The sequence below is a fragment of the Panthera tigris genome, chromosome X (assembly GCF_018350195.1).
Source record: "Panthera tigris isolate Pti1 chromosome X, P.tigris_Pti1_mat1.1, whole genome shotgun sequence".
Classification (NCBI taxonomy): domain Eukaryota; kingdom Metazoa; phylum Chordata; class Mammalia; order Carnivora; family Felidae; genus Panthera; species Panthera tigris.
The window spans coordinates 20,170,775-20,195,387 of record NC_056677.1 but is presented as its reverse complement, the minus strand read 5'-3'; the positions used below and the strand labels follow the sequence as shown (position 1 = coordinate 20,195,387).

Sequence of the window (24,613 nt, the reverse complement as noted above, 5' to 3'; positions counted from 1 at the left end):
TGCCATTTTTCATACAAATGTTAGGAAGCCCAAAGGCTTCTAGCAGCACATTTTCATTTCAGAGGAAAGATAAGGCTTGTCTTTTAAAACCAAACGCAACCAATTTTGCTCATGATATTTTCAGAGTGTGCTTCTTCCAGGCCACTGATGATCGGATGGAGGAAGTGGAGGCCACTAGCTTCCCATTTTCCCTTATGGTCTGTGGGGGAATATTCCATTTCCGTAGGCCATTTGGCCTGGTCACTTTCCCAGCACATACACTGCCAATTCCTCTCTGCCCTCAATCCACAGCTGACCCTGAACAACTCCATCTCCCCGCCCTGGGTGTAACCAGAGACACGGATAATCCCACGATGGTAAACAGAGTTTGTGCCAATTAAATTTTTAACGAAAACTGACATTACCAGCTCCTCAGTTCCAGTTAACCTCAGAGAATGAAAATGGCTAACATTTATTGAGCACTCACTGTATAAAGAGTGTTTGCATGCCTTAATCTCTCAAAGTCTATTTTATAGTTGAAGAAATAGAGACTCAGAAAGGGTTTAAAACTCATCAAAGCTCACATAACTGGAGCAAACCCAGGAAAATGGAACAGGCCCGTCTGGTTTCAGAGCCTGAGTTCTTACCACCATATTGTTTTGTTAGGTTTGTTTTGCATTCCCAGAGACCCTAAACCTCTTACTTATTTGTTTCTGAGATCTGAGATTTCGGAAACAAAACGTTTTATGGAATTAAAGAAGGATGCCATTAGATGTTCTGGGAAAGGCTGCACACACCTTTTGTGTGCATCTTTTATTCCTCACAATTTCAGATACCAGACAAGCAGATTTTGTTAGAGAGGTACGGAGTTCTGCAAACTTAGATTCCATGAGCTGGGGCAGTGCAATACAGGTCTTCACTAATTCTCAGCACCATCCATCACATACAGCAGATATTCATTCTCTAGCACTGCTAGCACATATTACCACAAACATACTGGCTTAAAACAACACAAATTTATAATCTTAGAGTTCTGGAAGTCAGCAGTCAGAAACTGAACTCACTATGCAAAAATTCAGGTGTGGCCAAGGCTGCATTGCTTTTTTTATTTTTAATTTCTATTTTTAAAAAATTTGTAACATTTATTCATTTTTGAGAGACAGAGAATGAGTGGGGGAGGGGCCGAGAGAAAGGGAGACACAGAATCCCTAGCAGGCTCCAGGCTCTGAGCTGTCAGTACAGAGCCTGACACGGGGCTTGAACTCACAGACCAACCGCAAGATCGTGACTGAGCTGAAGTCGGATGCCTAACCAACTGAGCCACCCCAAGGCTGCATTACTTTTTGGAGACTTTAGGGTGAATCCATTTCCTTGCTTTTTCCAGCTTCTAGAGGTCACCTGTGTTCCTTGGGTCGTGGCCCTTTCCTCGGTATTTGAATAATTTGAATAATTTGAATATCTTCAAGGCCAGCAGCAAGGCATCTTCTGGTGCCTCCCTCGCTCTCTTACTCTCTTGATTCCCTCCTTCCCTTATGAGGACCCTTGTGATTATATCGGACCCCCCCCCAGAAGAACAAGGGTAATCTCCCCATCTCAAGCTCCATAGCTTAATCATACCTGCAAAGTCCCCCTCGCCCTGGAAGGTAACACATTTATTGGTTCCAAAGATTAGCATGTGGACGTCTTTGGGGACCATTACTCTGACCACTACAACTACCTAGTTATACACAAGGCATTGTGCTATGCCCTGGGTAAGCTGTAGTGAGCAAAAATAGCAGTCCCTGCTCTTATGGCAGTTTAAAGTTTAAAGAATGTCACCATTCCCCAACTTCCTACAATTCTGGCAAAAATACAACGATTGTGAATTATATATGATACCATACAAGTCACCAGAAGCCACTCAATCTCTTAAAGTTCGCAATCCAAGCCAAATTCAACTCTTATTCTCAACTCCTATGAACAATTATTTATCAAGTCTTTTTCAACTCAAGCATTTCTTTGACATCTTCACTAACACCAACCATCAGCTGCCACTATGGTATTGCAGTCGCTTCCTCACCTGTTTCTGTCACCAATCTCACCCCGTTCTAGCCATTGCCTTCACCACACCTCCAGTTAACAGGCTAAATAGTTACTATTTCTCTTCAAACTGTTCATTAGTTCCCCACTGTCCCCAAGGAATAAAAGGAAGGTGCTGAGGCAATCATAAGAGGGTTGTGAGGAAAAAGTGACGAACCTTTACTGAGCGCTCACTATGTGCCAGGCAATGTTTACATAGACTATGCCACTTAAACTTCAAAGTATCATCATCATCATCATTCTGACTTATAAATGAAAAATAGGGGCACAAAAGAGTTAAGTGACTTGCTTAAGGGCACAGATAATTAGGGGAACTAGGGGGGTTAGGCCCCCAACTTGTAGAAATTCACAAGAGGATTCTAAAATGTATACGGAAAGACAAAATGACTAGGGTAGCCAAAATTACTTTGCAAAGGAACCAAGTGGGAGCTTTCTCACTACTTGAATCAAAATTCATTATAAAGCTACAGTAATTAAGACAGAGTGTATGGCCTCTGGGTCCTGGAGGAATTGACACCAAATATGCATGAGGTAATTTATTTTTTTGCATGATGGAAAAGTTCTATATCTTGATTGCAGTGGCGTTGCACAATTGAAAACATTTTTCAAAACTCCCAGAACTGTACACTGAAAAAGGAAAATTTTACTCTCTGTATATGATACTTAATAAAAAACATTCATGCTTGACCTCAGCATGGAATGAACTGGTTTACTATTGCAATTAGGGTAATTGTCTTGCAATTAATTCAATTCTCTTCTTCCTCTAGCATATCTAACACTTGGTTACTATGATAAGGAAGCTTTCCATAATTAAAAGTTGATGGTGACAGAGATTCTTTTCTTGACCAAACTTTCGTCAGGCCCCTGAACCTTCTCCCAGGCCCATCTGTGCACTTCCCTGTAGAATCCAGTGTTGGCAAAAACCCTGCTAAGTCCGTTTAACCAGAATCCCCCCCCCACCTCCATTCCTGATCACGTTTCTCATCCTCCACCATCCCCCAGGCGATGCCTGATCACCCTGGCCTGTCTTTGGTACAGAATCCTGTTGGGTCTGTTTAGCCAGCATCCCCCATACCCGCGATGCTTCCTCTTAGTCCTTTTCCACCCACTGACCTGCACCCTGCTCCTTGGCCACAAGTTCCCACGTGCCCATGCTGTATTCGGAGCTGAGCCCCATCTGTCTCCCCCCGCCCCCACCCCGGGAAATCCCATTGCAGGGGTGCCTAGACCTGTCGTGATGCTTCTGAATAAGGGCTGCCTTTCCATCTTTGTAACAGGCTGTGGGAGGGGCCTTGAGTCACATGATCTCCCAGAGCTACAGCATCCCCAAGGGATTTGCTGTAATGGGACTCGGGGCCTGATCACGGGAAAGACACATCAAGTCTCAGGGCAGGCGATGGAGGGTTAACCAGAGGTGAGGCCAACAAACAACGTGTCCTCACCTTCACGTGCTCCCTGAGGTCCCTGTTCTCTGGCCGGTGCCTCTAACTAGCTGCAGCAGGGGAGAGGTGGCAAAATCTAGAGCTAGCCCTCGATGGGTATGGCACACACCAGTTTGCTAGTTGTAAATTAGCTCAATTACCTTGCAATTAACTGAACTCTCTTCTTCCACGAGCATATCTTAGGCTGGCCATGAGTTTTCTCAGCGTGTGCATCTAGGTCAGGCGGCTGCAGGGGAGGGCAGCCATCGGAGTCCTTATAATCAGCCAGTGTGCTCATTAACGCGCTTGGAAGGCTCCAAGGACAGTGTGCACTCAGAGCAATTGTTTTTTAAACCCCCCATCTTGTGGCAAGACCAGGCAATTAGGGGGCGCAAGTGAAGGGGATGGCTGAACCACAACCGCGCTAAGCGCTGCCAGGCCAACTGACGCACGCTCGGATACACGCGCGGCCAGGCTGAGAACCTCGAGCAGTGCACCTGTGGCCAGGAGGCCTCGGGGTTCACGTGATGACGGGTAAGGAGCAGGCCACAACCTCCGTCTTGGGCCGTGGTGGCTCTAGAGGTGACGCGAGTGTGCGCGTACGCTGCGGCACACACACAACTCACACGAAACTGGCCGCTTCACTCGGATGGAGGACCGTTTCGCTTGTCCGTCCAGCCAGATATACCACGGAGCACGCGTCTCTGCAGCACCGAGAAGGGATGGCCAACTTCTCCCACTGAGCTTCGGTCTTGATTTCGCCTGACTCTTGATTTCGCCTCAGGTCATGATTTCACAAATTTGTGAGATCGAGTCCCGTGTCGTTGGGCTCTGTGCTGTCAGAGCAGAGGCTGCTTGGGATTTTCTCTCTCTCTGTCTCTCTCTCTCTCTGTCTCGCTCTCTCAAAATAAATAAATAAACATTTAAAGAAAGAAAGAAAGAAAGGAAAGAAGGAAGGAAGGAAAGAAGGAAGGAAGAAGAAAGAAAGAAAGAAAGAAAGAAAGAAAGAAAGAAAGAAAGAAAGAAAGAAAGAAAGAAAGAGAAAGAAAGAAAACTATGCTTTGGCCGTCCAGTCTGGTACTTAGCCTAATTTCGGGCAGGTGGGGGGTGGGAAAAAGAGACACGGGGAGGATGTGTAAAAGAGTTAAGAGACTAAACTTGATTTCAAGCCCCCTTGAGGCGCTCCCCAAGTATCCGTTTGCCCAAAGATGGTTGATATGCAAGTAGAAAAGTATTCTTGTCTGTCCCTGAACCAGGGTCATCTTTCAGGAGCTCTGAGTGAAAAAGGCTTTAGTCCTCTTTCAATACAATGTATCTACTGTTCATGTAATTGTCATAATTGCCATTGGTTAAAATCCACATTGATTTTATTTTATTTTTTAATTTTTAAAAAATCTTTATTTATTTTTGAGGGAGAGAGAGAGAGACAGAGCACGAGCAAGGGAGGGGCAGAGAGAGAGGGAGACACAGAACCCGAAGCAGGCTCCAGGCTGCGAGCCGTCAGCACAGAGCCCGACGCGGGGCTCGAACCCACGAACAGTGAGATCATGACCTGAGCTGAAGTGGGACGTTTAACTGACCGAGCCACCCAGGCGCCCCAACCCACGTTGATTTCATAGTTGTGTGAAATTCGGGACTTTCGCCGATCTGTCTTGTCTTCTTTTCCTTTGTGAGGCTTTTCCATGAACCCCTATTATCGCCACGTCTCACACAAACGTCAAGAGACTCTTTTCAAAACCTGTCCCAAAAGGCCGGCACACCTCAAGGCAACAACGTTAGTGGAAAACAAGGGCCCATCCGCGATCTACGACCCGCACACCTCACCCCAAAGCCATCCTTAGGACCTTGGCGGTGGTCTCACAGGGAGGGTGATCGCGGAAGTGCGCTGCCATCAGCCGGGACAACAGTCCCCGGCTCCATCACATGCAAAGCACCTTTCCCAACAAATAGTTTAATCCTGAAGTGCAATTCACAGACAATACGACTTGCCTACCGCATCGTGTGTAAAAACGCCCTTCCTGTGACACACGGGGAAGTAACAAGTTAAAGACTTAAGTGTCAGGAAGGCATGCCAGGTGCACGTCTGACGACCGTCAGGCAGGAGATCAGTGGCAGATTCAAGGAAGGAGGACATCTGACGCCTGCACCAGATTAGATTCGGCGAGCCTCCACGTAGGCAGGCAGGAGCTACGGACGCGGACTCGCGGTTGGGGGTTGGGGGTGGGGGGTGGGGGGCGGGGTGTGCCACAGCGGCGACGGGCACCGGGAGCAGCCCTGCCGTTCCCGACGGGAGACGCAGAAACCGTGCACAATTCTGGGTGAGGCGCTGGCCAAGAAGAGAAGCGCACAGCTTGCGCCGCTTCCCCGACAGCCGCATTCCTGCGCGAATTGGCGTGGACTCGAACCGTGGCAGAAAGTAGGTTATTTGTCGGGCCGTTGCTTCTGCTTCGGTGGCGTGCTTTCCGCGTTACGGGGAAAGGAAAGGTCCGGCCCTGCGGCAGCAGCGGAAGTGCAGGCTGCGGGGCCTCGTGGCCCGGAGGCGCAGGCAACAATAGGATGAGGCTTGAGGCCTGACGCCTGAGCCTGACGCCTGCGGCCTGCAGGGAGCGCGCATGCGCAGGAGCGGGTAGTCGGCTGCTCCGGGAGGGAGGGGGGAGCTGGGGGGCGGGGGGAGGGCGGGGGGGCTCACCTCCACTTCCGGCCCAGCCCGCGGCCGCTCCAGAGCCGCGCGGTGGCGGCTCCGACACGTGTTGTTGGCTTTGGATACCCAGATCGCAGGTATGTCGTGCGGTGCTTTCCCGGCGCGCGTTTCTTGCCGTCCATTTGGAAGTTAGGCTGGTGGCTGCACTGTGGAGTGGCGGCGTCTGCAAGACTCTACCTCTAGCTCGACGTGAAAGACGGGACCTTCACCCGGCTCTTCAAGGCGCTTGCACTTGCGCTTGCCCTTCTCTTTAGGGCCCCTGTTGTGCCACGATGCAGCAGGCTTTAGAACGAGCTCTGGACCGTGCGGAGTATGTCATTGCCAGTGCCCAGCAGAGGCCTCCTAAAAGGAAAGGCTCAGCGAGTGGGGGAGCATCTCTGGATGAAAAACTTTATGACCTATATGTGGAAGAATGCGGGAAAGAGCCTGAGGCTACGGAGGAATTAAGAAGCAACGTGAACTTGTTGGAGAAGCTCCTGAGGAGAGAGTCGTTGCCGTGCTTAGTGGTCAACCTATACCCAGGAAAGGAGGGATATTCGCTGATGCTCGAGGGCGAAAATGGATCCTATTCGGAGACCATTCGACTGCCTTATGAAGAAGGGGAGTTGCTCGAATACTTGGATGCTGAACAATTACCTCCTGCTCTGGTGGATCTCCTGGAAAAATCTCAGGTTAACTTTTTTCACTCTGGGTGTGTCATAGCCCAGGTACGGGACTACAGGCAGTGCAGTCGGGAACCTCCCGGCTACGCGAGCAGGCATGTTCTCCTGCGGCCAACGATGCAGACGTTAGCCTGCGACGTGCAGTCCATGAGCAGCGATGACCAGACCTGGACCCAGGAAGACAGGCTTTTGCTGGAGAGCCAGCTGATCTTAGCTACGGCCGAACCGCTGTGTCTTGATCCTTCTGTATCAGTAGCCTGCACTGCAAACAGGCTGCTCTATAACAAGCAAAAGATGAACACTGGCCCCATGAAAAGGAGCTTCAAGAGGTATTCTGCACCCTCCCTGAACCGGCAGCAGGAGCTGTCTCATCGTCCACCTCCTCCTGAGCTGAGAGTATGGGCCTCTTGCAAGAAAAGCAGAGAAAGGCAAGCAGGTCCGCAGCACGACCTCAAAATTTCTAAAGCGGGGAACTGCGTCGATATGTGGAAACAGAGACCCTGTGACTTGGCCGTACCTTCTGGAGTGGACGTGCAGAAATACGCCAGAGGGAAGAAGTCCGCCAGATACGATGGCTCGCCACCGACGGCCTGGCCAGCCCACAAGGTAGAAGGTGATTCCGTATTGGGCTATGAAGCTGGCGGCGAGTCTCAGACAGCGCAGCTGACTTCCATGCAGCCGCCGGATGACCCACCTTTGTCTGGAAGAAGAAGGCCCTGCAAAGAAGCCAGACGTGAGGGACAGGGGTCTCCTCCGCACTCCTCCACAGACGACCATCCAGACAGTGTCCGGCCTGGCTCAAAGACGGATGCTGGGACGGAAGCCATTCGGTCAGCTGTCTTGGTCCAGCGCAAGGCCAAGTGTCCCGCCGCCGCGTCACACGGCTCCAGTGGCTCAGCCAGCCTCAGCCAGCCGCCTCCCGGGAAAGAAACAGCACAGCCTGAGACGGTGTCGGTTTGGTCTTCAGTCCTGGGGAAGGGAGTCAGCCATCCACCTCTACGCTTCAGACTTTCCTGGAGCTCAGGAGGGACTCGGTCAGGCAACAGTTTCACCCCAGTGGAGGCAAGCGGCTTCTTTAAATCTCCAGCTCCTGCTCCTGCTCCTGCTCCTGCTCCTGCTCCTGCTCCTGCTCCTGCTCCTGCTCCTGCTCCTCAGCCCCCGAGTCTTTCCCAGAATTCGTCTGTGGACGTGAATCGAGTGAGCATGTTTCCCGCAGCCGCCCTGTCCAGCAGCAGCTCGCCACAAGGAACCCTGGCCCCCCCGGTCACGGCCAACTCCCAGCAGTCCTCTGCGGGAGCGACTCGAGGTAGCCCGCTTCCTGCGGCCACACCGTCCACCGCCGGCTCATCACAGACAACCCTGGCCCCCCCGGTCACAGCCAACTCCCAGCAATCCCCTGTGAGAGTGATTCGAGTTAGCCCGCTTCCTGCAGCCACACCGTCCACCGCCGGCTCATCACAGACAACCCTGGCCCCCCGGGTCACGGCCAGCTCCCAGAAGCCCTCTGCGAAACAGGTGACTCAAGTTAGCATGCTTCCCGCGGCCACCCTCTCCACTGCCGGCTCATCACAGACAACCCTGGCCCCCCCGGTCACGGCCAGCTCCCAGAAACCCTCTGCGAAACAGGTGACTCAAGTTAGCATACTTCCTGCGGCCACCCTCTCCACTACCGGCTCATCACTGACAACCCTGGCCCCCCCGGTCACGGCCAACTCCCAGCAATCCCCTGTCAGAGTGATTCGAGTTAGCATGCTTCCTGCAGCCACACCGTCCACTGCCGGCTCGTCACAGACAGCCCTGGCCCCCCCGGTCACGGCCAGCTCCCAGAAGCCCTCTGCGAAACAGGTGACTCAAGTTAGCATGCTTCCCGCGGCCACCCTCTCCACTACCGGCTCGTCACAGACAGCCCTGGCCCCCCCGGTCACGGCCAGCTCCCAGAAGCCCTCTTCGAAACAGGTGACTCAAGTTAGCATGCTTCCCGCGGCCACCCTACCCACTACCGGCTCATCACAAAGAAGCCTGGCCACCCAGGTCACGGCCTGCTCCCCTGGCCTCAACATCATCCAGCTGGCGGGCCCGGTCTGTGGAGCCCAGGCTTTGGCGAGGGGTTCCAGCCCCGGGCAGGGCTCTACCGCTGGGGCCACAGATCCTGCGGGAATCCAGCCCGGCAGCCTGCCCTCGGGAGCTCGGCCACCAAATGCAGTGCGCACTGCAGCACAGGCTGCGTCTCCAGTCCGCGTTCAGTTTTTTTTAAAAAATGCTTCAGGCCTCAAGCCGGTGACTCTGCTGGAGCTTCCGCAAGGTTCGCCCCCTTTGAACGCCCAGCAGCAGCCAGAGCAGCGGCTCTATCAGTTGATTCCACAGGAACAACTTCAGCAAGCCTCCGCTTCTGGTCCTTGGCAGCCAGTGCCACGGGGTCCTGGTGCCCGAGGCCCAGCCCCTCCAGACACGGCCTCACCTGCTCAGCAAGCCGTTGTCCTGAACCGCCTGGGACGGGGACGGGGACGGGGACAGGGACAGGGGAGTTTGCTGCAGCCCCAGGCAGCTGTGTTGTCTCTGCTTGGCTGTGCTGCAGAGAACCAGGGAAGAGCCGGGCCGAGCGGCCCTCGGCACACGCTGCAGCTGTCCCCTGCCTCGCAGCCGTGGCCACAGCAGCAGGCGCAACAGCACAGAATCTTGCAGCACCCGGTGGCCGTGACAACAGTAGCCACCCAGACGGCTCAGCCTTCTTGGGACCAGCGGGCCGCAAGCCAGTCCGAAGGTAAAAGGAACAGAGGCCCGCCTTCCCCTCCCAGATCCTGAGTCTCGCTTATTTCCTCTCTTTTTAAAAACACCAGAGCGTCGGCCCAGGTGAACTCCGAGGTTTTCCTTCGTTTGGGGTTTTTTGGTTTTTGCTTTTTTAATGTGTCAGCAGCATCTTACCTTTAGATGTACGAACTCTGTACAGAAGCACAACCTCGTGAGTTTTGCACAGAAACAAGGCAGTGATTTAAGAAACTGGGATCGTTTTGCTGAAAGTGATCGAAGTGCCCGGTTCAGTAGTGCTCAGTACGTTCACACTGCTGCGCAGCACGTCTCTAGAATTGCTTTCATCCTGCAGAAGCGACGCTCTTGTCCCCGTCAAGCACCAGCTCCCCATTTCCCTCTCCCCCAGCCCAGGCATGCACGCTATCATTTTCTGTGTCCGCGAGTGTGACTGCTTTAGAGCCTTCGGATAAAGTGCACTCGTGGAACAGGAGGTGTCCTTCTGTGACTGGCTTACTTCACTTAGCGTAACGTCGTCACCGTCAAGGCTCACCCTTGACGCGTTGTAGCGTGGACGGGAAGGCCATAGGTTTTTATGGGGCGCCTGGATGGCTCAGTCGGTTAAGGGTCTGGCTTCAGCTCAGGTCATGATCTCGCGATTTGTGAGTTCGAGCCCCGCATTGGGCTCTGTGCTGAGAGCTCGGAGCCCGGAGCCTGCTTCAGATTCTGTGTCTCCCTCTGTCTCTGCCCCTCCCCTGCTCATGCTCCCCCCCCCCCCCGCCCCCATCTCTCTGTCTCTCTCTCAAAAAATGAGCGAACGTTAAAAAAAAATTTTAATGGTGTCACTGCACATAATCGGTACTGAACTGACCTATTAATGTTTATCTGTTCTTGAGAGAGAGAGAATGCACGAGTGGGGGGAGAGTCCGAGAGAGAGGGAGACACAGAATCCGAAGCAGGCTCCAGGCCCTGAGCGGTCAGCACAAAGCCCGACGGCGGGGCTTGAACCCCCAAACTGTGAGGTCATGACCTGAGCCGAAGTCGGGTGCTTAACCAACTGAGCCACCCACTTCAGCCGCCCCTGAAGTGACCTGTTAAATAGGAGAAACACCTTTCAGAAGAACGTCGTTTGGTGTGTGTCAAAAAGGTTCGCGTGCAGCGTATTAAATGCAATCCTTACGAATTAGTTTTGAAAGAAACTGTGAAAACTACCAAAAGATGATGCTTGTCAGGCTCATATGGAGGATGTGGGAGCCCTCCCAACGTGCAGAGTGGCTCAGGGGCGCCCGTGTTGGGGGCGGTCCACAGGCTGAGCTCAGCCCTTCTCCTCCAGGTACAATCACTGGGCCTGAAAAGGCACTTGTGGGAGGTCTTTGCTTTCTCCCTATCAAATCATTTGCTTGTTTTAGAACTCCAGGTTATTTGCAGAAATTGAACAGCTAAACATTTGAAAATGAGTTTTCTTTGTTTGCTTTTCAAGCGTTTGCTACCTTGGTCACTTCTGACGTGGAATCCCCCCCCCCGGCCCCCCACCCATTCCTGCCTGTCCCCTCCCGGTGATCATCACTTGTTCGGCAGCCCCTGCTCCCTCGTGTCTGTTCCTTCTGTCTTGTGTCAGTGGGGCTCAGCAGATCCCCGAAGTTCGTTCTCTTTCGCCTTTCTTTTTATTGAGGTGTAATTCACAGAAGCGACAAGGAACCATTTTAAAGTTACGGCCGCGTGGCATTGAATGCCTTCACGTTGCCGTGCGACCACCTCTTCTATTTCCAAAACGTTTTCATCACCCCTGAGAAATCTCTGTAGCCACTAGCACGGGGGTCCCGTCCTCCCCTCCCCCAGCCCCGGAAACACCAATCTGCTTTCTGGTCTGTGGACTTTCCTGTTCTAGATGCTTGCCAATGATGGAGTCAAATGGTATGTGACCTTTTTTGTCTGGCCTCGTTCACTTGGCCTAGTGTTCAAGGTTCCTCTTCGGTGTGACACGGATCGGGCTTCGTCCATTCTTTCATGGCTGAATAATAGTCCCTTGTCAGCACAGACCGCATTTAGCTCCTCCGTTATCCACTGATGGACACGGAGGTTGCTTCCAGCCTTTGGGCGTTGTGAACGGTGTTGCCAGGATCATTGGCGTTTGAGAGCTTCGTCTGTTTTGTTCCCTTGCCATTTCCAAAGGGCAACCTGTCCACATAAAATTTGTTTTCTACGTACACACGCATGTGTCCCTGCCTCTTGCCCTAAGAAAGAAGGGAAATGTGGCCTGGCAGTTCCAAAAGAGATGAGTGACAAGGCGGGTAACCGGTGGGTGACTCCCACGTGATCGACCCGGCTGTACTAATGTGCTACGGATCCTGGCGAGGGAGGATTTTGGCCAACTTCAAGCAAACAAGTCAGATGTGCCACGTGAGTGACAGGGAGCCCACGAGAGCTTTGTGTAACCCATCGTGGACATCTTTGGGTGTGGTGGCTGCGCTTTGAAGAAGTGAACTTGCTCAGGAGAGTGTGTGCTAGGCCTTGGGAACCAGCTAGACACCCGTGCTCAGAATCTCACCTGACTCGATGTACTTGTTTCCTTTTGCCCTCTATCTGGCCCTTTTTGTAGTGGTGACCCTTGAACCGTGTGGGGGTTAGGGGCGCCGATTCCCCACGAAGTCAAAAATCTGTGTGTAGCTTTTGCGTAACCAAAAACTTAATCCCTAATAGCCTACTGTTGACCAAACACCTTACCGATCACTTAAACAGTCGAGTAATATATTTTGTACGTTATATGCGTTATAGACTGTATTCTTACAATAAAGTAAGCTAGAGAAATAATGCTATTAAGAAAATTATAAGGAAGAGAAAGTACATTTACAGCCCAGTACTTATCTATGGAAGAAATATGCATATAATGGACCTGCAAAGTTCAAATCTATGTTGTTCAAGGTTCAGCTGTACTACACGGAGACATAGCTGAGCTTGTGGTTGAGTAATGTGGCAGTCCCCTCCTAGGCAAGCAAATAAATTCAGCTTTGTATCAGATTACCGTTGGTGGTCTATGTTATTTCTTTCTAATCATCCCCTCCAAGGTTGGTAGTTTGATGCCGCTGCAATTTGATGCAAGGGTAAGCACTTCTCAAGTAAAATCCCAGGGTATGTATTTATTCACAGAACTCTGTAAGGAGGACTTCCCGTGTGCCTTGTACCGTCTTAGGGCCCCAGCTGGGATGGGGAGAACAGAGACACCAAGGAAAAGGAAAACACCTCTACAGAATCTAGGTCCTATTCACTCTCAGATCATTTTGTCCTTTAGCAATGTAAGCTATGTTCCCAATATGATAAAGTCTCAATAGAATAATGAATGTTAAACATACAAAGATAAGTACACAATAAGAGATTGGGAAAGAGAAGGCTCAAGATTTTAGTGGCTTCACACCCTATCACAAGTCAGAGGGCAGAACACAGACCATGAGATGATGGAGATACGATTAGATGGAAAAGTATTGCTCAGCCCCTGAAGTCCAGGCACATGGACTTCTGCACTGAGAATTGTACTTTTGTGTAAGTGGCAAGTTAAAAATCTGTCCTCCCATTCTCGATTTCTATTTTGAGAAAATCTTGGGGAAAATATCCAATTCTAAGAAGCTTCTGTTTTCTTCCAAGTGCCACACACATGTTAGGTTCCTTACTGGACAGGTTGTCTCCAGGGTCCTGTTCCCACTTCTCCCCACCTTCCAGCCGATACCAGTCTTGTCTTTGGTTTTGTGTGTTGCCACCTACGGTAGCACCATGGCCACCTGTTCATTAGAGAAAGCTGCGTTTCTTCTTACCGGAAAGGATGAGGACAACCTTGATAGAGTCTTAGCAGTGTTTCAGGTAAATATTTTTTCCAGGAAATCATCTTTCATCTCCAGAACTTCAGTACTTCAGCTTCAGGGAAAATGTACTTAGCTGCTTTAAGTGCATCTTGAAAAGCACCTAGGCTATAAAATACAGGATTTCTCCCCCTCTCTCCTCACTACATGCTAGGCTAGGCACTGTTCTGTTGTACATTTTAACTCACTCAGCCCTTGAGAGGACCATGTAAGGAAGGTGCAAATATGGATGAGAAAATAAGGCATTGGTAGCTAAAGTTCTTCACCCACCTATGAACCGTCAAAGCCCAGATTTGGACCCAAGCCTCTTGGGGTAAGAGACCATGTCCTCTCCCAAACTGCCGTCTCCACTGCCTCGCTGAGAGCAAGACATAGACCCATCCACAGTGGGCTCACCATATGGCTGGAGAGACCCCAAGGCATATGGATGAAATGACAGATTACAGCCTGTCACTTAACTATATGTTGGTGTTCGAGGGGAGCTAATAACTGACATTTCTACCATAGTTTGGAACCATCTGAAAGAGAGAGCGATTCAGGAGTCAAGACAGCCAGACACCGATATATTCTCTTTGTAAGTGACACTCATATATTAGAAGATGTCATTGAGATCTGGGCCAAGCAAGTGTCATACTACTGCGCCATGGGAGTAGGGACATCCCGGGAGAAGTGAGTGGGCAGAGCAAGGCTGAGGTTAAATTGTACATAGTGGCCAGATTACTGAATGGTTATGACGGCAGGCTAGAAAGGAGCTGCTTGCAAGGCAGGCATTACTCATTTAATCCTCAAAATGACCCTATTGGTGGTCAGTGTTGTGAACTCCATTTTCTTTTTTTTTTCTTTGTTTTTTAAATGTTTATTTATTTTTGAGACAGCGCGAGCGGGTGAGGTGCAGAGAGAGAGTGGAGGGAACAGAGGATCCAAGGCAGGCTCCGGTGCTGACAGCAAGAGCCCGATGCGGGGTTCAAACTCACGAACCAGGAGATCATGACCGGAGCTGAAGTTGGACGCTTAACCTACTGAGCCACCCAGGTGCCCCCCTCTCCTCCATTAACTCCATTTTCAAGTGAGACAGCTGAGAGAGAGGATGCTGTGACTGATGCAGCTGATGGAGGGCCCAGGATTTGAACCTAGACAGCCTGGCTCCAGAACCCATGATCTTAACCACATTGAAGCTGCTTAATACATTTGCAGGGTCAGTCTGGGAGTAACTAGGACTATGTACAAATGCTGTTTATAAAATTCCTTCCATAGGAAAACACTTATAAATCATACTTAGAAAACGTCCCTTTCATAGGGCGGGACGTCCTCCATATAGAGGACACACATTATTGACCTCCCTGTAGTTGCGAGTTACCTGCTGTATTGAAATGAGCAAGCACACTTATCCCAAAGTGACCTCATTCTGCCTTTCCGGGACCGTGAGTCCGCTGAGGCTGGAGCAGAGTGGAGGAAGCTTCCACCGAACTGGGCTTCCTGACTGGGCAGGACGGCACTTCTAACAGGCTCCAGGGAGGACTGCGAGGGGCACGAGAATCCACCTGCCCGCACGCTAACAAGTGAGTCTGCTTTCATCTTGTGGGTGCTGGCAGAAATCACGAGAACGGTGGGTCGGACAGAGATGAAGGATTGCAACATTCGTAGCACAACAGGCAGCATGAGCTTCATGTTTGCATTGGTTCTCTTGCCCTACGCATCCCACTGGGGCAACACAGAGGTGGGCCCATGTGGGTGCTGCATGCACAGTGGCTGTGTGTCACTGGGGAGGAACCAAGCTTTGGAAATATTAATATTTAAAATTTGGTTACGTTTATTTATTTGAGAGAGAGACAGAAAGAGAGACAGAGAGACAGAGTGCACATGGGAAGGGCAGAGAGAGCGAAAGAGAGAGAGAGAGAATCCCAAGCAGGCTCCGCACTGTCAGTGTAGAACTTGAACTCACGAACTTTGAGATCATGACCTGAGCCGAAACCAAGAGTCGGATGCTTAAGTGACTGAGCCACCAAGGTGCCCCTGGAAACACCAATATTTTAAAGAGGGCTGCAAGCAATCTGCCGCATTTTTGACCTAAAGAGAAACCTTCTCCTACTAGTCAACAAACACATTTTACTTTGGCTCCATATGGAGACACGATCTCTATCTCCTAAGGCTGTTCACTATACAAACTTCCTTGGAAAGTTAGTTCAGAAGAAAAGCTGCCTGTGCCTCTGCTCACAAGACCTGCAGAAACAAGAGAAAGCCATGGAAAAATGTCTCCCAACAGACCGCAGGTGCTGGCGGCGGGAATTCCCAGCCAACCTCTTTAAGTATCTAGTGTCCAACTCCAGCCTGTGTGGCACCCAAGGAGTTTGTGTGTCCCTTCATTGGTAAGGTGGTTTTCCCACGATTGTTCTGAAGGAGAGCGGTAAGGGCGCAGGTTCCTCTGCTGGAATGTGGACCCACGCTATATATCTGGGAAGGGACGCTGGCACTGGTACTCTCCTCTACCGGATATTGGGAGGAAAGGGACCCATGCCTTCTCTTCTCTTGCTACCTTGGCCTTGGAAGTTTTTCTTTCTCCCAGTAAAGCTAATGACTGAATTCATTTTAAGCCCCGGTATATGTCAGTAAGACCCAAATGGCCTCACCACAGTAGATAAAGAGAAATAAATAACATTTGGGGCGCCTGGGTGGCTCAGTCGGTTGAGTGTCCGACTTCAGCTCAGGTCATGATCTCACAGCTGGTGAGTTCGAGCCCCGCATCGGGCTCTGTGCTGACAGCTCAGAGCCTGGAGCTTGCTTCCGATTCTGTGCCTCCCTCTCTCTCTCTCTGCTCCTCCCCCACTCATGCTCTCTCTCTCTCTCTCAAAAATAAATAAACATTAAAAAAAATAAAAAAAAAAAGAGAAATAACAAGACATTCTAGAGTTCCCAGCAGCCAGAAGGAGAAAGATCAAACAGGACAGACAGCCAGCGAAAACAATTGCTAGAGAAGACTTGGGGCACCTGGGTGGCTCAGTCAGTTTAAACGTCTGACTCTTGATTTTGGCTCAGGTCATGGTCTCACCGTTCCTGAGTTCAAGTCCCATGTCAGGCTCTGCACTGCACTGACATCGCAGGGCCTGCTGGGGATTCTTTCCTCTCTCTCTGCCCCCTCCCCCTTGCACTCTCTCTCACTCTTGAAATAATAAATTAAATAAAATAAAACTAGGATTTAAAGAGATTCAAATACAGCATGAGGGTGACCAAGTGCCCCAGTTTGCCCGGGACTGAGACAACTCCAGGGATATGGGACCTGCAAGGCTGATACCAGGACAGTACTGGGCCAACTGGGATAAGTTGGTCACCCTCTACATGCACATATCTTCCCACACATGCAAACTTTCTGAAACTAGATGCTATGATTTCAAACTTAAAGATACATCAGGTGAATTAAAAGAGAGGATGGCTACTCTTGCAGCCATACTTAGTAATCTGAGTGAAGGGAGGAAATATCTCAAACCATAATATCTCAAAAATACAAAAATATGGAACTTATAGGGAAAAGATAAGAGTCTTCGTGGAGGATAGATCTAGGAGACATAACAAGCAAAAACGGGTGATCGAGGAGAGGGAACTGGTGGAGGAAAAGCATAATTAAACAAATAATAAATGAAAATTTCCTTGAACAAAACAAAGGCCCAAGTTTGCAGACTGAAAAAGTGCACCAAGTTCCCAATAGATTCCATGACAATCCCAGCAAATAATCTACCAATTATCATCGATTAAATTACTGTTCACCAAGTGCTGATTCCCTTTCCTTTATTTAACATGGGTGAGCAGATCGTGCGTCCCTAGCTCCTGACTTGGGGTCGCCTATGTGACTCACTTGGGCCAATGGACTGGTAGTGGATATAATACAAGCAGAAACCTGAATTATACCTGCTTGGTGGGCTCACCATTTTCAAACTCAAAAATAAAAAAGCCAGTTATTTTACTAATCAAATGAATTTCCTGAGGAATAGCAGAGCAATTGCAGCTTGGGACATGCAAGCCCTGGGGAGCCACAGGTAAGTCCAAGGAGATAAAGGGAAGGTCAGCTTTTATTAGGTTGTTTTTTAAATGGTGGTTGGAATTTTTTTATGTGTATGTAGGTATATATGTATGTATGGACGTATGTATGTAGTTTCTACACCCAACGTGGGGCTTGAACTCATGACCCCAAGATCAAGACTCATGTGCTTCTCGGACTGATCCAGTCAGGCACCCCATTTATTAGGATTTAAGAGGAAATTGGGGAGGGTTGTTCGAAACAGAAGTTCACTAGAGAACAAGAGTTTCAGGTTGTGGCGATTTCTCATTGGCTACAAATCGTGGTTAGTACTACTGCTGAGGCAGGAAGGGAACTTTCGGAAAAGCAGATCATGAAAACCCTATGTGCAAAATGTCCTTCCCTTGTCAAGATAATTCTTACCTTGCTTCCTGCTGCTGGTTATGCAGGTGGTAGTGGGTGGTACATGCGTGAGAGCCCCCCGCCCCACCTTCCAGGCTTCCTAACTCCTTTTTTTTTTTTTTTAAATATAATTTATTGCCCAGTTGGCTAACATACAGTGTATACAGTGTGCTCTTGGTTTGGGGGGGGGGTAGATTCCCATGATTCATCGCTTACATACAACACCCAGTGCTCATCCCCAAAATAGTTTCCTAACTCCATTTTAAGTAAGGGTTCCTTTATTTTCACATCCTCCTGTCCTTCTGCTTTGTGCCCCAAGGAGAGCAAGCTTTGGGAGGCTCCTGATTCAAGGACGAGAACTACATCAAGTGGACCTGGAATCAATCTGAATCTTAGTGTCAAGCCCAGCATAGATTTGTCGAAGTGACAGTGACCGATAAATGCTCCGTGTTTAATGCAGATGGGATTTTTGCGGTAGTTTGTTACATAGCATTATTGTGATGCTAGCTGATATACATACAGAGGCATACCTTGGTGAAATTCTAAATCTCAAGAATAAAAAATAAATCTTAAGTTTCCGCTAAGAAAGAGTATGTTTTCTATAAATAGAAAATAAGATGAGGGGTGCCTGGGTGGCTCATTCAGTTGAGCGTCTGACTTCGGCTCACGTCATGCTCTCACCATCTGTGGGTTCGAGCCCCTCATCAGGCCCTGGGCTGACAGCTCAGAGCCTGGAGCCTGCTTCGGATTCTGTGTCTCCCTCGCTCTCTGCCCCTCCCCCACTCGTGCTATGTCTCTCTCTCTCTCTCCCTCTCTCTCTCTCTCTCAAGAGTGAATAAACGCTGGGGCGCCTGGGTGGCTCAGTCGGTTGGGCAGCCGACTCCGGCTCAGGTCATGATCTCACGGTCCGTGAGTTCGAGCCCCATGTCGGGCTCTGTGCTGACAGCTCAGAGCCTGGAGCCTGTTTCAGATTCTGTGTCTCCCTCTCTCTGACCCTCCTCCGTTCATGCTCTGTCTCTCTCTGTCTCAAAAATAAATAAACGTTAAAAAAATTTAAAAAAAAAAGAGTGAATAAACGTTAAAAAATTTTTTTAAAGAGAAGAAAATAGGATGAATATTGGACTACTCTTATACAACATTGGAAGTCCTAGAAGATAGAAGATGTTGACATAACATCTAGAGACTTCTGAGAGTACAGGACTGCCACCCCAGAACTCCATACCCAGCTAGCATTTTATTTATCCATTAAGGTAAACAATTTTTTTTCATTTTTTAAGAATTAAAATATATGAATAGCCACAAGACCTGTTTGAGAGACATACTTAAATCATTCTAACCAAACAATGATTGAACAAAAACAGAAGCCTTAAGTACTAAAGTTTAAATGGATAATGATTGGGTTCCCGAGAATAAGTAATGTGTGCTTTCATCTAAATCAACCATAAATGAACATCTTGGAATATGTACTATGAGTACGAGATAAGGATTCTTTTTTTTCACATAAGGATTCTTGAAAGAACTTGCTGCAATGGTAATTTTAATAATAGTCTAGAGCTAAACTATTTCATAGACACCTAGGCGTTGATGTGGTGAACATGGAGGTAGAGGAGAGAAAGAGCATTTTAAATTCCTCAGCTAGAGCCAGAGGGGGAGGGAAGCTAAAATAATGTGACGACCTCATCTTATTGGGGTAGATGATGCAAGGAAGAGTAAACTGTCTTGGTAAGAAGAGTTAGAGGTCTCATGTCAAATAACGGTAACAAAATATGGAATTAAGCATGCCAGAGAATAAACTGCCATTAAAAGAATGGAAAAGTAGGGGCACCTGGGTGGCTCAGCCAGTTGAATGTCCATCTTCAGCTCAGGTCACGATCTCATGTGCTGACAGCTTAGAGCCTGGAGGCTGCTTCAGATTCTGTGCCCCCCTGTCTCTCTGTGTCTCTCTCTCTCTGTATCTCTCTCTCTCAAAAAGATTTTAAAAAAGAATGGAAAAGTATGGGGCACCTGGGTGGCTCAATTGGTTAAGTGTCTGACTCTTGATCTTGGCTCAGGTCATGATCTCACAGTTAGTAAGTTCGAGCCCCGAGTCAGGCTCTGCGCTGACAGTGCAGAGTCTGCATGGGATCCTCTCTCTCCCTCTCTCTCTGCCCCTCCCCTGCTCATGCTTTCTCTCTCTCTCTCAAAATGAATAAACAAATTTTTTTAAAGAATGGAAAAATACAATGGAATGTCCAAATTAGCAAGGGCAAAAAATAGACCAAATAGCAACTTAATAAAACTTAATAAAAACAGAAAAAGGGAAGGAACAGAAGCAACATCAAAAGTAAAATGATTGGATAAATTTCATATATTGAAAAAAAAAAAAGTAAAATGATTGGGGCGCCTGCGTGGCTCAGTCAGTTGGGCATCCAACTTCGGCTCAGGTCATGATCTCACAGCTTGTGAGATCGAGCCCCACATCCGGCTCTGCACTGACACTGTAGAACCTGCTTGGGATTCTCTCTCTCTCCCTCTCTCTCTGTCCCTTTCCTTCTTGCTTTCTCTCTCTCTCTCTCTCTCTCTCAAAATAAAGAAATAAACATTTTTTTAAATAAATAATTTTTTAAAAACGTTCAAAAACGGGTAACAGCATCCACTCCAGAATTTACCCTAAAAAGAAGCAAGGAGAATTAAAATCTAGAGCCATCCAACTAAAGTATGGTCTCCCAACCAGCAGCACTGGCACCTGTGAGAGCTGGTTAGAAGTTCAGATTCTCGGGCCTCATCCCAGATCTACTGAATCAGAATGTGCATTTTGCCAAGATCCCCAAGTTTGCCAAGTGCTGCTGTGGAAAGTCTCTTGGCAAGCTAATAACGAACACAGAGTCTCAGGCTTGTCGAAGTGGGATGCAGCCTGGACCCTTATGTTCTTACCAAGTTCCTCAGGTGGCTGTGATGCCAGCCGAACTTTGAACACCACTGCACGGAGAGCTGTGCACATGAGGCACGTGCTGCTATTGACGGTTCAATTTGAACTTCAAAGTGAACAACATTCAAAATTCACGCACACTAGCCATAGTCCAGTGCTCAAGAGTCACTCTACTCTATCAGGCAGCGCAGGTAGAACATTTCCATCATTGCAGAAAGTTCTGTTGGACAACACTGGCCTCCTAGGCTCTCAGTCTTGGCTACACATTAGAATCACCGGCCATAGTTTATTGCTCTTAGTGTGTTTTAAATTTCAAGGCAGAATGCTATTTTAAGCCTCATCCTACAGGCATTGTACCTTCATAGAAACCTGACTGACCTACCATTTTCCAGTAAGAACACCATTAGGAAAGCCATGACCTTGGCCTTGATAAAACCGCACATTATTTCCTGCTCAGATGACCATGTGAGACATTGTCATTTAAGTTTGGGCCAGGTTCTACATAGGTAACTTTGTGGATGTGATATTTCTTCATTTTCTCTTTCATCAATGGAACAGATCCCATAAAAGCGCTAAGAAAAACTTTCCAGGATTCCGTACGACTCATACTCATTCTTTCTGCCATGGTGATTTTTGTTTAGGGCCATTACCCACTACTCATTGCATATCTACATACAGAATCTGATTTTTCACCGGCCGCCCCAGGCTGCCTGTTCAATAGGTGTACAACAATGACCAAACTGTCTCTCTCTAGATCAGCCCCCACCGCCAACCTGCAGAATGTACAGAAATATCATCTCCAAACGCCTGACTTCCAGCTGATCGGGTTCCGCTTTGTCCTGTACACGTTTTCGCACAAACCTAATGCGCCTCCTTCGGCCTCTGCTTTTACAAGGACAGTGAAACCCCAGAGACGCAGGCTGCTGTAGCGATGTCCTTTGCGGCTTCTGACTCATAGACACGCCTCCGTTTCAGACTCGAAGAATCTCCAAGGGTCACTCAACGAGGTTACTTGAATGGAGTAGTTCTTTATGGAGATTTGCATGGCGGGGCGCTTTCATGTGCTGTGTCTTCTTGTCCCTGCCCAAGGCCCCGGAAGATCTATTTGACATTCCACTACATGGAAACACCTCTCCCCTGACCAGCCATTACCTAACCAAGTGTGCATCTGGATTCTCCCTCCTTTGGGGGTAAGGAGTGGCCCTTATTCTGAGTGTTCAGTCCTGGAGGTGGGAGGGGGCCAGTGGCCCTACATGGCTAGTCATTGTCCTTACCAGGGCTGGGACGAGGTGAGGCAGTGAGGCACGCACTCTCCAGGTCACACAAGAGCAGTTAGGATTTTGACACTGTGTTCACCATGGTTTTTTTGCCTTAATTCTGATTGTTTTTAAATATTACATTAAGTCATTTTTGTCTTGATGACTGAAGTTTGTTCGCTTGGCACTCTGTTAGATTTTGTGCAGGTGCCTTGCTCACCTACCCTAGTCCAAAGCCCTGATCCTCTCCACCAGGCTCCTTTGTCCCTCATTTAATAGAGCCTGGACAGGCCTACCGCTCAGGCCATCACGTTGTACTTAGTATAAATCCTGCCTGGTACCCAGTGTAGACCCTGAGCTCCATACAGATGATCGTGGCCTCGTAATCATGCTGTTCACCATCCATCGTACTATGCTTCGTTTTCATAAGTCACTGTTTCATAAACAATTTTCCTTGTTTCTAGGTTGCCTTAATGGCCTCTTTTCACAGCGGGAAGATAGTCTATGTGGCTGATGCACTATACCTAACTATTCTATTATTGGATATTTGGGTTAGTTTCCATTTCTCATTCATAAACAAGCCTTTAGATCTGCAAAGAAGCAAAGGTAGAAACCTGAATGAGAGAGAAGCTGCTCTGCCTCATCAAGTAGGAGGCTTTTTTTTGAGGCCATTTTGGAGTCTGGGGGGTTGGGGATTCTTCTGGTTTTCTGGAGGGGCTGCAAAGAGGAGAAGAGGGTGAGGCAGCTCCCTGGAATGCTGGAGCCCGAGTTGGCAGCAACAGCGCAGGGGCATTGCAAAGAGGTGTGTGCTGTGGTACGGAAGGTAGCAACTACACGGAGCCACAGGGGAGACCCCACCGTCACTGCCACATCTTCAGGAACGGTCTACGCCAGTATGAACTGACTCATGGACGCATATGAGGGCACTACCAGCACGCTACTTTGCACGTATACAAAGAAGCCACGACACAGGTCAGTTCTATCCAACAAAGGCAAAGGCAGGATTTATGTCAGATAAAAAGGGAGAGAGAAGAAAAAAGAGCAGACATTTGCAAATGGTGGCATTTGTCGTCTTTTCCTTCGAGTGTCTTCCAATGCTAACAGCTGGCAACAAGCGGAGAGGCCCACGGAGGTGCCTACCGAGGGAAGACCAGCAGGAACACACCTGTAGTCAAAACCAGGCAGCTCCAGGTGGCTTTGCCGTGGCCAGTAAGGATTCAGTCCAGGCCCCGTGGGGCACTGCGGGAAGGAGCAGGAGGGGCTGTTGCAGGATTTCAGGTGTTGAAGGATTCTTTTTAATGTTTTATTTTTTTGAGAGACAGAGCGTGAGCAGGGGAGGGGCAGGGAGGGCGGGAGACACAGAATCCCAAGCAGGTTCCAGGCTCTGAGCTGTCAGTGGGGCTCGAAGCCACGAACGCAAGATCATGACCTGAGCCGAAGTCAGAAGCTTAACCGACTGAGCCACCCAGAGGTGTTGGATTCTAAGCAGAGTTTAAGGAAATGAGGACATGTTCTGAATTCCATGTCCTCAAGAGGCAGAAGCAATGCAGTAATTGGGTGACCTTCATTTTTATCTGAGAGGTGGGAAAATTAATAAGGGGCTAGAGTCATCATTGGTAAAGGCACGGTAGTGAACCTCGTCACTCTGAGGTGGGGGGTTGTTAATCATTTTCCTGCTTGAGGAGTGGCCTCGTCTCTGTCTACTTCCACCAGCAGTCACAGAGTGGCCTTCTCTGGACATTATTCTCCATGACAGCTATGTAGCTTCAGGTGAGAATATCATTGACCCGGCTGCCAGCAGGGCTGTTTTTCACTATCGCAGGGCCTCCTTGCGGCCAAGGGCAGACTAGGTCAGCCTGTGGGATGTACATCGGTAGAGTCGGGTCCACACAAATTAGGGCATTCTGCCCGCTCACAGCAGGATCAGTCACCAAGGAAGTGATTTCGGTCATTCGTGGACGCACCAGGAGATCCGGGGCATCTCCTCCTCCGTGTTTGGGACAGGCTGCTTCTGCTTTGTGTCTGCCAGCGTCTTTTGATGGCACGCACGTTTCAGTTATGCCCTTGCCCTCATCCGGTTTTTCTTCATCCAGTCTTAGCTTCCCTTCCGTCCAAATGCAGCTCCTTTGGTGATAGCACGTTCCCTGTGGAAAATTACCCTTTCAGCAGGCGTGGCGGCTCATCCACACTGGGGCCCGACGGCCTGTACGGGATCCACCTCAGAACAGCCTGCCTGAGACCCAGAAAAGGAGAGTCTTGACCCACCAGCCCATCCTCACGGCCGACGGTTGCCCGTGAGCCCCTCACCGTGCCAGGTGTATGGAGTTGCCACAATGACTGGGCGGCTCCCACAGGCGTCCCCTGCCTGGCAGATGTGAAGCATTTGCTTGACATGCGAGAGGTGAATGAATAAATGGGGGGGGGGGGTTGGAATCCAGCATTTTGTTCCTGGGAGTTTTCGGTGATTTCTGCGGTCACCACACGAAGTAGGATCAAGTCTCAAAGAGGCCATCTCATACTGATGTGGTGAAAAACCCTACACCTAACTCAGGTTGCCTGCTCTACCTAGAGGATGCCCGTGGCCCCTTAGAGCTTCTTTG

General features: G+C 49.3%; 1 protein-coding gene across 1 annotated transcript; it reads left to right on the top strand.

The window, feature by feature from the left end:
• Positions 1 to 6,227: 6,227 nt before the first annotated feature.
• On the top strand, positions 6,228 to 9,644 carry LOC122235255 (transcription factor SPT20 homolog). The gene has a single exon (XM_042973933.1). It carries the CDS (start codon positions 6,453 to 6,455, stop codon positions 9,642 to 9,644), a length of 3,192 nt encoding a protein of 1,063 aa, XP_042829867.1. The 5' UTR covers positions 6,228 to 6,452.
• The last annotated feature ends 14,969 nt before the right edge of the window (positions 9,645 to 24,613 follow it).

Excerpts from the sequence above, each read along its gene's own strand:
- LOC122235255 (XM_042973933.1), top strand. The coding sequence starts at position 6,453 with ATGCAGCAGGCTTTAGAACGAGCTCTGGACCGTGCGGAGTATGTCATT.